This window comes from Patella vulgata, chromosome 6 (assembly GCF_932274485.2).
Source record: "Patella vulgata chromosome 6, xgPatVulg1.2, whole genome shotgun sequence".
NCBI lineage: Eukaryota > Metazoa > Mollusca > Gastropoda > Patellidae > Patella > Patella vulgata.
In genome coordinates, this window is record NC_065884.2 from 69,861,014 (window position 1) to 69,874,962 (window position 13,949).

General features: G+C 38.9%; 1 protein-coding gene across 1 annotated transcript in view; it reads left to right on the forward strand.

Annotated features, from left to right (window-relative positions):
* The window catches only part of LOC126824536 (lactase/phlorizin hydrolase), a 43,599-nt gene that overhangs the window by 14,556 nt on the left and 15,094 nt on the right, over positions 1–13,949 (forward strand). Inside the window, exons 3-14 of the mRNA XM_056101974.1 lie at positions 816–1,073; positions 1,976–2,159; positions 2,899–3,141; positions 3,927–4,056; positions 4,241–4,425; positions 5,207–5,539; positions 5,832–5,962; positions 6,748–7,005; positions 7,728–7,911; positions 8,751–8,994; positions 11,198–11,382; positions 13,379–13,708. Coding sequence (XP_055957949.1) covers positions 816–1,073; positions 1,976–2,159; positions 2,899–3,141; positions 3,927–4,056; positions 4,241–4,425; positions 5,207–5,539; positions 5,832–5,962; positions 6,748–7,005; positions 7,728–7,911; positions 8,751–8,994; positions 11,198–11,382; positions 13,379–13,708 — 2,665 coding nt within the window. The remainder of the gene's footprint in view (positions 1–815; positions 1,074–1,975; positions 2,160–2,898; positions 3,142–3,926; positions 4,057–4,240; positions 4,426–5,206; positions 5,540–5,831; positions 5,963–6,747; positions 7,006–7,727; positions 7,912–8,750; positions 8,995–11,197; positions 11,383–13,378; positions 13,709–13,949) is intronic.

Genomic DNA, 13,949 nt, shown 5'->3' on the forward strand with positions numbered 1-13,949 from the left:
AATCGAGATTTAGCCTCGCTTCTTTAGACATCTTATATAAGATTACTCTGCGTAGGTCTCGTGTTTTGTCTACGATATCACCTTAGGTGGAAGTGGACGTAAAACCCCAGAAACGAACGAACGAAAAGGTCTCGTGTTCAATCCGAGTGATGGTCGAGAAAGTTCAGTGGTGCATAGCAAAATACAGCGTATATTCGTTCGGATGGGACAAAAAACATTCCCGTAAAAGGGCCTTGCCAGCGGTTGGAATTCCGGTCAATTTTCCCTCATAGCACACTGTATGGCGTATGCCCGTCTTCATTAGTGCATTCGGGGCAGCACAGTACATATGGCTAAAGGAAATGATTAGATGCTCAGACTGAGATATTTGGTTTCATTTATGTATATGAGTATATTATTTTGACTATATCTAGTTTGTCCCATAGTGATCATCATTGCGTTTGGCTCAATAATAAACCTGTCGGTGCTGACGTTGTTGTTTATGGGTGTGGCGTTCTTACCCCCCCCCCCGAAAAAAAAAACAAACAAAAAACAACAACGCAAAAGGCGCCGCTATTTTAAGTACGATCCGATCGAGATGAAAATTGGCATTTTGTTCCTTGGTTACTTAATATTCCAAGATGGCGACGATGACGTCATGATCGGTTCATAGTCGATCTAGTACTAGCGTATTTGTTTTCTATTGTAGACTAGCTATTACAGGTCTTTTTTACGCTGATCACCATTATTTTTGGTCAAATATAGCCCCAAATATAGCCCCATGGTTTCTGAAGTGCCAAACACTACTGTTTCATTTCATATTCTGCAATTTGTAGGTAACCACTTACCGGTTTTCTATATCCTGGTCTCGGATTCTACCAGACGGCACCAATGGTACCATTAACCAGAAAGGTATAGACTATTACAATAATCTTATTAATGAATTATTGAAGAATAACATCAAACCAATGGTGACATTATACCATTGGGATTTACCCCAACAGTTGGAATACAGAGGTGGATGGTTAAACGAGGAGATCAATGACTTCTATGCTGAATATGCCAGAATTTGTTTTCAAAACTTTGGAGATCGGGTGAGTATAACAGAAATACATTTAGAATAATCACTCTAATATCGATATAATAATAATAATAATAATAATAAGAAGACTTTTCAATTTGTATAGCGCAAACATACTTTATGACCTTTTTATTGCGCCTTTCAAGTATGAAAAAAATCATTCATTGAGTTATGATAAACACTGTAAACATTCGAGAGATCTGTTCTGCTGCTACCTTGCGCAAGGGAGATCACTCAATTATTGCAATCAATATAGGCTGTTGACGAGAAAATTGTGTGGTTGGACGTTTATTAATTATATGTGGTTTAATGGTCGAGGCGAGACAATATGTAATATAATGATATTGCGCGAGGACATTAGCCAGGGGGTTAAATCAATGTATTACGCAATGCCTTGCTCGACATCTCATTAGGGCCGTAACTATCCCAGAGCAACGGGGGAGGCGGGAAGTGTTCTAAGGGGTGCTGTAAAATTGACGGACAATGTATATCTATTTTTTTATGGTCGAAATTTTTTTTCACGAAGGCGATACTTTTTGCAGAGGAGGGCAAAGGGGGCTCTGAGCCCTCACTTGTTACGGCCCTGCATCTCACACGTGCATTTCAATGAAATCGTCACGCGAGTCTAATATTTCATCAAGTTTAGAAAACTTACTGTTAGCACGCTGCCAGTACCATTATTCGACGCAAGTGGTACGCCAACACCAAAGAATGACGCCACATGTGTCTTAGACATTTAACTTCATTTCCTTTCAGTTGATTTTTGATATGGTCACCTATCCATATACTGAGCCATTATGGGTTGATATAATATTTGTAACTTGGTGTTTACAGGTTAAATCATGGATTACATTTTTGACGCGGTCGTCTATCCATATGGGTTGAAATATAATATTTGTAACTTGTTGTTTACAGGTTAAATCATGGATTACATTTAACGAACCTTGGGTTGCATCCAATCAGGGTTATGGAGATGGTTCGATGGCTCCAGGTCTTTATGGTCCTGGTACAAACGTCTACATAACAGCTCATAACATGATCCGTTCCCATGCTAAAGCCTATAATATTTACGATAAGGAATTCAGATCTAAGCAAAATGGTAAGGACTTTACATTACTTGTTCAAAGACGTTCAGACAATAAAAGATCCTATTATATGTGTTGGGTTGGATGGCCGAATGGTTAGCACGTGCGTGCTGTATAATAAGGTCTGTCATTGAGTCAACTGGCGTGGTTTCGAATCCCCGGTTGTACGTGACAAGGAATAGAGTAGCCTGTCCAACCTCGTGGGTTTTCTCAGGGTCCTCCGGCTTCCTCTCACTGCTAAAACCCCTACGCGGAAGCGAATTATAGAAATAAAATTGAACCATGTGTTAGTCCCGAAATGACCTAGTTTGTGTCGAGTGGACGTTAAACCCCATTTCTCTTTGTCTTCCATTATGTATTATTTCCATGTTCTAATTGCGTTAGCTGACGACTGAAGGACAATGGGGTTCTATCAACGACGTTCCTCAGTATAAACCAGAAGTTCCCCCATAGACTTTCAAATGAAAGGACCCGTGACAAAAACTGTCAAAAACTACCCCCAAAAGTGAAATGGTTATGAAGGAAAGAAAAGCGTCTTTTCGTTAAGATGGGACAAAAAAACTAGGGTCCTGTGTGTATATTGACGTGTATGTAAATAAAACCTCGGCAGTTTGAAAGAGAAAGTTCGTCTCATAGCACACAACATGGCATTTATTCATCTTCATTATCCCGGTTGGGACAGAAAAGTACGAAGTTAAACCACAGCTTATTTCCTCAACGTTGTATATTATTCATTTTTAAATTCATTTCTAGGAACGATTGGGATCACGTTAAACTTTGGATTTGCTATGGCCAAGGACCCAAGCAATCCTTACGACCTTGAAGCAGAGGACAGATCTCGACAGTTCTCCCATGGCTGGTTTGCTAAACCCATCTTCTTAGACGGAGATTATCCCGAGGTCATGAAAACTCAAATTGCAAAGAAAAGCAAAGCAATTGGTTTAGCAAAATCACGACTTCCAGAATTTACAGCCGAAGAGAAGAAGAGTATACGAGGTAATGCCGCGTGGTTAAAATAGTTTTAACTTTAGCTGACTTTAAATACAGTTACTTCATGAACAGGAACATTATTTTCTTGTTGTTCTGATGGGCCGAAAACCCGTCGGCTATATTTTAATCAAGGTACACTGATAATCTTGAGCTCGGGGTTGGTAGAAAACCTTAGTGCCCAGCAAGAACACCGGATGAGGCATACAGAATAGAAGTAGAGTCGTAAATTGTGAAGTATCTCTGGTAGAGAAATATGGTCCACATGGTGCCGACGTTTCATTTAGTTGTAATTTCAGTATTTGATGTTATGATAATTTTGAATGTTCTACTGTATCTTCTAATTCTTTGTATTGAATACGGATTATAATAAACTAATATTTTGGTAATGTTTAAAAGAACTGTTGATTTTATGGTCCGGTTGGTGCTCATGTGTCATAAAACACATTTTATTTCATTTTATCTCCGATAGCATTTAGATTTAGTATCCAGTCTTTGGTGTAATGATAATTTAGAGTCTTCAAGTGTATCTTCTACTTTTGTATTCAATGCGGATTACATTCGTTGATTTTATAGGATTAATCTTTTATTATAGTAATTATGTTCACAGGTACTGCTGATTTTATTGGTTTAAACTGTTATTCTAGTAATTATGTTTACAGGAACTGCTGATTTTATTGGTTTATTCTATTATTCTGGAAATTATGTTTACACGAACTGCTGATTTTATTGGATTAATCTATTATTATAGTAATTATGTTTATAATAAACTAATATTTTGGTAATGTTTACAGGTACTGCTGATTTTATGGGTTTAAACTATTATTCTGGTAATTATGTTTATGGAAAAGAACTACCTGCTGATCCGCCATCTTATTTTAGTGACCAAGATGTAGTAACAGAAGTTGATCCCGCATGGCCAAGGTAAGTAACCAGTCTGTAACATGATCTGTGTTACACACATCATTGCATCCCAATCTAGAGTCCATTCACATCTTGCTATGGATTGATGTACTGTGGATTTTTTTCCAAGAATAGTTACGCCCATTATTCGGGAAATCAGATTGGCCATAAAACAACATTAGACAAACCTTATGTATATTTTCAGCTCTGGTTCATCCTGGTTGAAAGTTTATCCCAAGAGTTTCAGGATGGTTTTGAACTATTTAAAGACCCAGTACAACCACCCGGTGATATATGTAACAGAAAACGGTGTGTCCGACAGAAACGCCACCATATACGATCAGAACAGAATTAATTATTATAGGGATTATATCAATGAAATGCTTAAAGGTATAGTATATATTTACATCGTAACATGGTGTAGGTAGGAGGGGAGAGCGAGAGGGAGAGAACGAGAGAGAGAGAGAGAAAGAGAGGGGGTTAACGTAAACTCGATACAAATCAGGCCATTTCGAGACTAACATATAGTTAAATTTTATTTCAATAATTCGCCTGTGCGTAGGGGTCTTGAGCAGTGGGAGGAAACCGGAGGACCCGGTGAAAACCCCCGAGGTTGGACAGACGACCCTACTCCATGTCACGTACAATCGGCAATCTAACCCCGTAGGTAGGAGGACAAGAACAGTGTCTAGTCAATCGGATGGTATGAAAATCCAAGGTCACCTGTACATGTTGATGTCCACGTAAATGAAGTCTTGACAGTTGGAATTCGAAATAACAGTAGGTCATGTTGCCACTCTCTGGGCATAATTCTCCTCATAACACACTGTATGGCGTATTCATTCTTCATTATCTCAATCGGTGCAGAACAGCAGGACGTTAAAGATCTGTATTTCCGACCGGTCACATAGCTATATAGCAGGCCTTATGATAACCATGTGATTGTGAGATATATAAGAAATTCGGAATTTGAAAAAAGACGTAGATGAAAACGTTACTCTCCGTGCATGTTTCCCCCTTTAGAATTTATATACGTAGGCATAAATATTACCAGATTTAAGTCTCAAGATTATATGGACGAAACGTTAAACTCCGTTCTATTCGTGCATATCGACCCGATAAACGGCGTACTGATTGGTGGGTGTGAAACTATTACTTTTATATTTTACAGCTATTCGACTCGACGGATGTGACGTAAGAGGATTTGTAGCTTGGTCATTAATGGATAATTTTGAGTGGGCAAGAGGTACGACAGAGAAGTTTGGATTGTTCCAGACCGACTTCAATGATCCGAACAGACCTAGGACCATGAAGGCTTCTGGACGTTATTATGCCCAGGTCATTAAAGATAACGGATATCTGCCCGGTTATCCGGGACCGGCAGGAATGGCCACCGGTCTGGTCCCTTACGAAAATGAGTTTCTGTATGGTGATTTTCCTGCTAATTTTAGCTGGTCAACCGCAACTGCTGCTTATCAGATTGAAGGTGCATGGAACGAAGGAGGTGAGTCATAAATTAGATGATTACTAAAACAACTGTTAGGTGATGCTGGAATACTAAAACAACTTTTAGGTGCTCCAGGGGCCTTATTTACAAAAATTCACTGAACTACTTTAAGAATGCAGTCTTTTGATTGCCTAAGATAATGGAGTTTTATAATCCCCACTCGACCCAAACTAACATACGGTTCAATTTTATTACAATAATTCGCTTGCACGTGGGGGCCTTAATTTATTTTATTTTATAGGAAAGAGTAAGAGTATATGAGGTGTATTTATTTTATTTTGTTTTATAGGAAAGGGTAAGAGTATATGGGATGTATTTAGTCATGTACCTGGTAATGTTGTAAATAATGACACAGGGGATGTAGCTTGTGATAGTTATCATCAATATAAAAAAGATGTACAGCTACTCAAAGATCTGAAGGTAATTTTAAGAACATCGAGTTCAAGATGGTGTTAAAAGTATATTTATATCCACGAAGACCGAGGTCAAGATGGTATTAAAACTATATTTATATCCACGAAGACCAAGGTCAAGATGGTATTAAAACTATATTTATATCCACGAACACCGAGGTCAAGGTGGTATTAAAACTATATTTATATCCATGAACACCGAGGTCAAGATGGTATTAAAACTATATTTATATCCACGAACACCGAGGTCAAGATGGTGTTAAAACTATATTTATATCCATGAACACCGAGGTCAAGATGGTATTAAAACAGTATTTATATCTAAGAATATAAAGGTCAAGATGTTATTTATACTCGGGATAGCAATGGATGTCTAGGTTTCAAGATGTGTGGCTTTGCAAGTAAACGCGCTCGGATAAGACGAAACACTAGGGTTCCGCCTTGATAGTGTTAATACTGCATGACAAAGGAACACACACGGAAAAGCATCTTTATAAGGGTTGAAAATTCGAGGTCCCGTGTATACCCCAGGGCAAATAGAAATACGGGTATATAGATAGAGGCAGTATGCCACAGGGGTATGGTGACCCATGATTTTGCGTCCCTCTCACTATGCCCCTGCTATAGCACACTACTTGATACATGAAATCACCAAAAGACTTATCAAGGGCTATATTTTAGTTAAAACAAGGCGAACAATTTTGAGAAAAGTCTTAAGTCTGAGAATCCTTTGTGAACTAGCACTTTAATAATATAATTGTGTTTTAAACGATAATTGTTATTTCTTTCAAGGTTTCAAAATATCGATTTTCTCTGTCATGGCCGCGTATTCTACCGGATGGAACGCCATCTTCCTTGAACCAAGCTGGTGTTGATTATTATAATAAACTTATTGATGAACTACTGGCTAATAATATACAACCAATGGTTAGTTTGTATCATTGGGATCTACCTCAAGCATTGTCCGTACAGGGAGGATGGTTAAACGATTCCATAGCCGACTGGTTTGCTGATTACTCCCGTGTGTGTTTCAAGGCCTTTGGTGGAAAGGTACGTATTGGTTGTCTAATGAACGCTGAAGATCGGTTCCCGACCTTACTGGGTGTGCAACCCGTATGCTTAGAAATTTACCCTCGAAGCCCTACCCCTTGATGAATTCATAGCGAACATTAAGCCCCACGAACGACGTCAACGTCATAGCGATCTATTTTGATTTTCGATTAGACCTTTCTTCTTTACTATTTTGCTGTACAAAGTAATTTGTTTAATTATTGCACTGTGTTGGTCTTTCAAGGAGAAATAGATGACAAGGGCTCGCCGACAAATAAAATAGATGCATTATGTAAGGTTAGATAAAGAGCTGGCCATTCTCGCAAAAATAATTCAAAACTAGATAATGAAAGGGGATATCTTGAAAGTTTCAGTCAAATCACTTCAGACTGAACGACGTTAGGGTTGTTTGAAGAATAGACGAGTCTCTATTGTCATAGCTACCGTTATTACGATGTTAAACAAAGTCTCGATTATCCAATAATCATTAACCGGCCATGATGTTGAAGATCTCGAGCATCCAATGGCATCGAGAGTTGATTATAGTCTTGAGAATTCCTTATTTCTTGACAAGTTAATAAATGTCTATTTATTAATTAATAATTTTTATAACAATTAAGACCTACAGAAAGACCTGCAATAAGCAGATTTAGCTCTTGCATAGCGCATCTTTACAAAGTTAAATCTACTTCCAGTTCGTTTCATTATTTGCTTACCTACAGGTAAAATATTGGATGACTATCAATGAACCCGCGTCCATCTCCGTCATTGGTTATCAGAATGGTGTATTTGCTCCTGGAATAAAGGGTGGTACTACAGCTCGTTATCGTGTGGATTATAATATGTTAAGAGCTCACGGGAAAACATATCGACTCTATGAGAAGGAATTTAAAGGTGCACAGAAAGGTAAGAATTTAAAGATGCACAGAAAGGTAAGAATTTAAAGGTACACAGAAAGGTAAGAATTTAAAGGTGCACAGAAAGGTAAGAATTTAAAGGTGCACAGAAAGGTAAGTATTTAAAGCTTAACAGAAAGGTGAGAATTCAAAGCTGCACAGAAAGGTAAATCATAACTCCTGAATTGACACTCGTACCCGGGATATGGAGTATGCCAGTCTACATTAGCCTAGTCGGTTGAGTCAGTAGGATGCCAAATCCCATTTTATTATGTGTTTTGTTTTTCTTCTGACTGGTTTATTATTTTTTTTTTCATTGGGTGGGTTATTTTTGTTTTTCATTTAAATGTTGGTTTTTTTTGTTTTGGGTTAGTCGCGCTGTAAGGGAAAAGGTAAATGTGATCTGGGTTAGAGGTCTCTTACTTGAATTGTAATATTAGTGCACCCCCCCCCCCCCCCCTTTAACCATTATTTGTTTTCTGGAAATTGCTTAAATAGTGATTCGGGGAAAGCCAGATATGAAACTGCTCGGAGGACTTCCACGGGTAAAACTTGATTAAAAGCTATTTTTATCTCGCAAAATACTCCACACCAATGAATAGAACGTAACGCCGCTTTACGGGCAAAATTTCCCTCATAGCACACTGTATGGCATGTGCCCGTCTTCAATAAGTCAGTTCGAGCAGAACATTAGGATGTTATATGCAATTTTATTTCCTTTAAGTACATGTGATTGGAGTCGTACGTTAAACCCCATTTTATTTCGTTTCATTTATATCTAATGGGTCTACGGAAATAGATAATATGACCCAGTGTGTAACTCGTGGAATATTGTTTGGATAATTTCAGGAATGGTGGGCATAGTAATATCTGCAGGAGACGATAAACCTAAAAATCCTTTAGACAATTCTGATGTGGAAGCTGCTGTTAGATCTGCAGAGTTTGGTCATGGGATTTACGCCAATCCTATATATGGAACAGGGGATTTTCCAGACATTGTTAAGCAAATAGTAGCTGAAAAATCATCTGCCGATAAGGCTCCAAATCGTCTTCCTACTTTTACCCAAGATGAAATCAAAATGATAAAAGGTATGTTTGATATACGCCAACAGAAATATTCATTAAGAATGTCAGGTTCTGGATTTGGATAAATATCCGATAAGATTTTAATATGATTTGTACCTGTTCAGCTTTTTGTTATGATCTGTACCCATGATCAGGGTGGGGGCTGGTTGAATGGTTAGCACGTGTGCTTTGTATCATAAGGATTGTCATTGAGTCAACTGGCGGGGTTTCGATTTCCCGCGTGTACGTGACAAGGAGTATAGGTCGCCTGTCCAACCTCGTGGTATTCCCCGGGTCCGCCGGTTTCCTCCCACTGTTAAATACCCCTACGCGCAAGCGAATTATTGAAATAAAATTGAACCATGTGTTAGTCCCGATATGACCTACTTTGTGTCGAGTGGACGTTAAACTCTCTCTCTCTCTCTCTCTCTCTCTCTCTCTCCTCTGGTGGTTGTTTCCCGAATCGACTTTGTGTTGAGTTGACGCCAACCTGATCCAATATCGTTATTAGATAGTCGTCCAGATGGTTTGAAAAACCGAAGTCCTATGAACATATTGACATATTAAAAGAACCCATGGCAGCAGCTGGAAACAGAAATACGAGTAGGTCGTGTCGCCAATGTTCAGACAAAATTTGTGCAGAAAATTGAACGTTAAATCCCACACCTTTTAGTTTTCCGGTGCATATATTCGTAGTCGAATAGGCTTAGCAGTTGTTGTGCCGATTTCCGCAAAATAATGGTACATACCTATTGTAATATATTACAATGCAACCCTTTATCATTCACAGGAAGTGCCGATTTTTTCGGATTGAACCTGTATACTGCTAGTCTTGTATCTAATGATCCATCCGGTCAGTCAGAAGCCAACACCATTTCCGGACCAGATCCGAATTGGCCAAGGTAAGTTGGAAATAAAGTTGGGCTTATTGTCTTGTTTTCCCCTAAGTCAGTTTATTTACTTCCTGAAAGACAAAAAAATAGTTTGATGTCTCTAGGGCAAAAACCGTTCCTTTTTTTTACTCAACAGCACCGCCTCCAAACAAACAGAAATAGACACAGAACCCATGCAAATGGAATGAGAAATGAAATGAAATGGAGTTTAACGTCCTACTGTTCTGCTCCTGACTGGGCTAATGAAGACGTCATACGCCATACAGTGTGCTATGTGGAAAATTTTGCCCGGACAGCGGCACTATGGCCTACTCTTATATCGAATTCCAACTGTCAAGAGATCTTTTACGTGCACGCCAATGTGTATACGGGACCTCGGTTTTTCGTCCCATCCGAACGACTAGTCAGCTGAACTTGTCAGGCCCTCCGTCCTGCATCACTGACAAGGGGAAACCACGCCGGAAAATCGGGATGAACTTTTTCAGCCAACGCAGGGATCAAACACCCGACCTCAAGGCTAGCGAGCCAGCGTCTTACCCACTTAGCCACCGTGATCCCTAAATGGAAAGAGTGATGGGTGTTTAATGTCCTACTGTTCTAATAAACAACAAACGTACTATTAACTCAAGTAAATGACCGATATCCTCACAGAATCATATCAAGGGCGACAGTCCAAGAAACAAATATTTTGGGAATATTTTCCAAACAATGTCCTATTCTGGGGGGTTGGGTGGCCGAATGGTTAGCACGTGCGCGCTGTATCATAAAGCCTGTCATTGAGTCAACTGGCGTGGTTTCGAATCCCAGGTGGTGCGTGACAAGGAGTAGGGTTGCCTGTCCAACCTCGTGGGTTTTCTCCGGGTCCTCCGGTTTCCTCCCACTGCTAAAGACCCCTACGCGCAAGCGAATTAATGAAATAAAATTAAACCATATGTTAATTAGTCCCGAAATGACCTAGTTTTTGTCGAGTAGACGTTAAACCCCATCTCCCTCCCCTCTCTCTCTCTCTCTCTCTCTCTCTCTCTCTCTCTATGTCCTATTCTAGTTTATGTCATAATCAACAATATTATACAAGGAGGAGGGGGGGGGGGGCAAATGGTTAACACGTGGACGTTGAATCATGATTGGGCCAGGTGGCGTGGTTTTGATTTCCCGCTTGTACGTGACAAGGAGTACAGTCGCATTGAACATTGCATTGGATAAACTCTGAAGTTATATAACCAGATATAACTACTGTGGTCCCGGGAGCAGATGTCGATTCCCGCCCTACTACAAACGAACAAAAGAAAATGTGAACTGATGTGCAAATTGGTTTCTTTTTTTTTCCAAATATTCCAGTTCCGGATCCAGCTGGCTGAAAGTCACACCATTTGCATTAAGAAAAATGCTTAACAGAATTAAATATAGCTATGGCGATATTCCTGTTTTTATAACAGAAAATGGTGTTTCTGACCTCACTGGAGAATTAAATGATGTAGATAGGATTACCTACTATAAGCTGTATATCAACGAGGCTCTAAAAGGTACATTAAAGTCCTACTTCAAGTCGACAATCAACGTTTTATTATTTTGTTTTTAGTAATCAAGAGAGAGAGAGAGAGAGAGAGAGAGAGAGAGAGAGAGAGAGAGAGAGAGAGGGCGAGAGAGAGAGAGGCGGGGGGGGGGGGCAAGGTCCACTCCTCCACTCGACACACACTAAAAATTGGTGTAATTGCTTGCGCGTAGGGGTCTGTAGCAATGTGAGGAAACCTGAGGACCTGGAAAAAATACAAGAGGCTGCACAGGCCTGGTTCAATGACAGACCTTCTGATCCAACGTGCACGCGTTAACCATCAGACACTAAACCCCACCCCTCTTATAGTAATCAATTGTCTAAATATAAGGCATCTGTCGCAGACATTGCCGAACAGAAATTCCAATTTTGTAACATGCAAACTCTTAAAGGAACTAATCGCTAAGGTTTGGGACCTAGATATTGACAGGAAATGGGTCTCAACGCATATAATAATGTAATTTGTATGTATATAAACTAATTTACATTCAATTGTTTCCGTTTTTACTCTAATTTCAAATCAGTTATGTTCGGCGAGATACACCAGAAGTCTCAATTGACCTAGTTTGTGTCGAGTGGACGTTAGACCCCATTTCTCTAGCTCTATATCTCTAATCACTAACAATGAACACTTTGAGGTTTATTCACAAAACAGCATCCGTTTCAAACTTATTGTTTGAGTTAATGAGGCTAGAATTGAGTCACAAGAATAAATTGTCTACTTCGGGAAAGCAGGTCAATAAACAGACTTTATAATTTGTTATAAACGGATTTCAAAATGGAGTCTTAACAAAAGTTGAATAAATAAATTAACAGGTTGTATCAATAAATTAAAGGCCCAACATCATTCTTGTTGTAACTGAATAATATGTCCCAATCTTTATTCTGGTCAACAAATTGTACTATTTTACATTATTCCAATTAATTGATGATACAAATTTCATCTTAACACACCTAATTTAAAAAATTGGAAAAATTCAACTAAATGATTTGAAAAGCCTGATGTAAAGCTTTTCAAATGTGACTTGGATTTAAAAATATTTTTGAACCCTGGATAATATACACAACAGGTAGGACATTTTGCCTATACCGTTTTTTTAGGACTTCGAATTTTGTCTATGGTTTGGATTGTTCGTACTTGGTTTTATTTTTTTTTTCTTTCACTGACATGGAAAATGATTAAACATTGATGAATGGCGATCGGCATTGAAACCATTTCATCGTGTTATGAATAACCTACAAAGCTGTCGATTTAAACGGTTATCAAGTTTAATGTTAAATAGGCGAATTACGTGTACTGCATACCATTGGGGGTGCTCGATTGTCAATTCGAAACGTCCCGACAGCATTAAAAGCATTGTAATCAAGTGATACGGGATTCAGCCATATTGCAGTTCTGTCAGCTCCGACAGCTGAGTTGGCGTGAGTAGAATTGTGACGTATTTTAAATAACAGATATGTTTCAGTTGCCATTATTGGTTGAATTTTCTTTTATGCAGTCGACACATGCGTTGTACTCTGAAATTATCCTTTTCACTCGATTGCTACTATTTTTGGAATTGAGACAATTTAATCTCGAAACGTTCAATCGAGTAACCGGTTAGTGCTAAATAATAAGGCCAGCTCAATTGTTCGTCATAGGTCACGAACTGTAAACAGGGCTAACGCTAATCCCAACCTTAACCCTAACCCTGGACCTAGCCTCAATACTTACCCTAACCCTAACCTATAATCTCGCAAATAATTACGTGGCTTAACCTTATTTACATCTCGGCGACATTTACAAAAATTGAGCTGGCCTTATCATTTAGATTTAACCCCATTATGAGATTGATTGGTTATTACTTGACAAAACTTGAGCTGGCCTTAACAAGTAGATTTAGCCTTGAGTAAGCCCATTATGACATTGCTTAGTTATTACTTTATGAAATATGAAATATAACCCTATTTTGCACTTTATTTTACAGCAATCAAATTTGACAATGTTAACGTCATTGGTTTTACGGCTTGGTCACTAATGGACAACTTTGAATGGGCGAGAGGTTACTCAGAAAAATTTGGTCTTCACCAGGTTGACTTCAATGACCCACAACGTCCTCGAAAGGCAAAAGCATCGGCTCGTTGGTATTCACTGTTGGCAAGCGACAATGCATTTAAGCCCGGATATACGGGTAAAGGTGGACGAGGAACTGCAGTTCAGATGGAAAATGAATTTTATTATGGAAAATTCCCGGCTGATTTTGCGTGGGGTTGTGCTACTTCCGCTTACCAGATAGAAGGTGGATGGAACGCGGACGGTAAGATGTTCGTCAAAACTTATTTCCGCGGATCATTATTTCCATGTTTCTCTCAATAATGAATTTTTCAAGACTTTATCCACGCAAAAAATTAATTTAAACATGCATTTTGCAAGAGCTAAATCTGCCTTTTACAGGTCTTTCTTTTAGCCTGAAATGTTGAATAAACTATTAATTAGACATCAACTAACTTATCCAAACCATAATCAACTCTCGATGCCATCGTTTATCTGCGGTATTT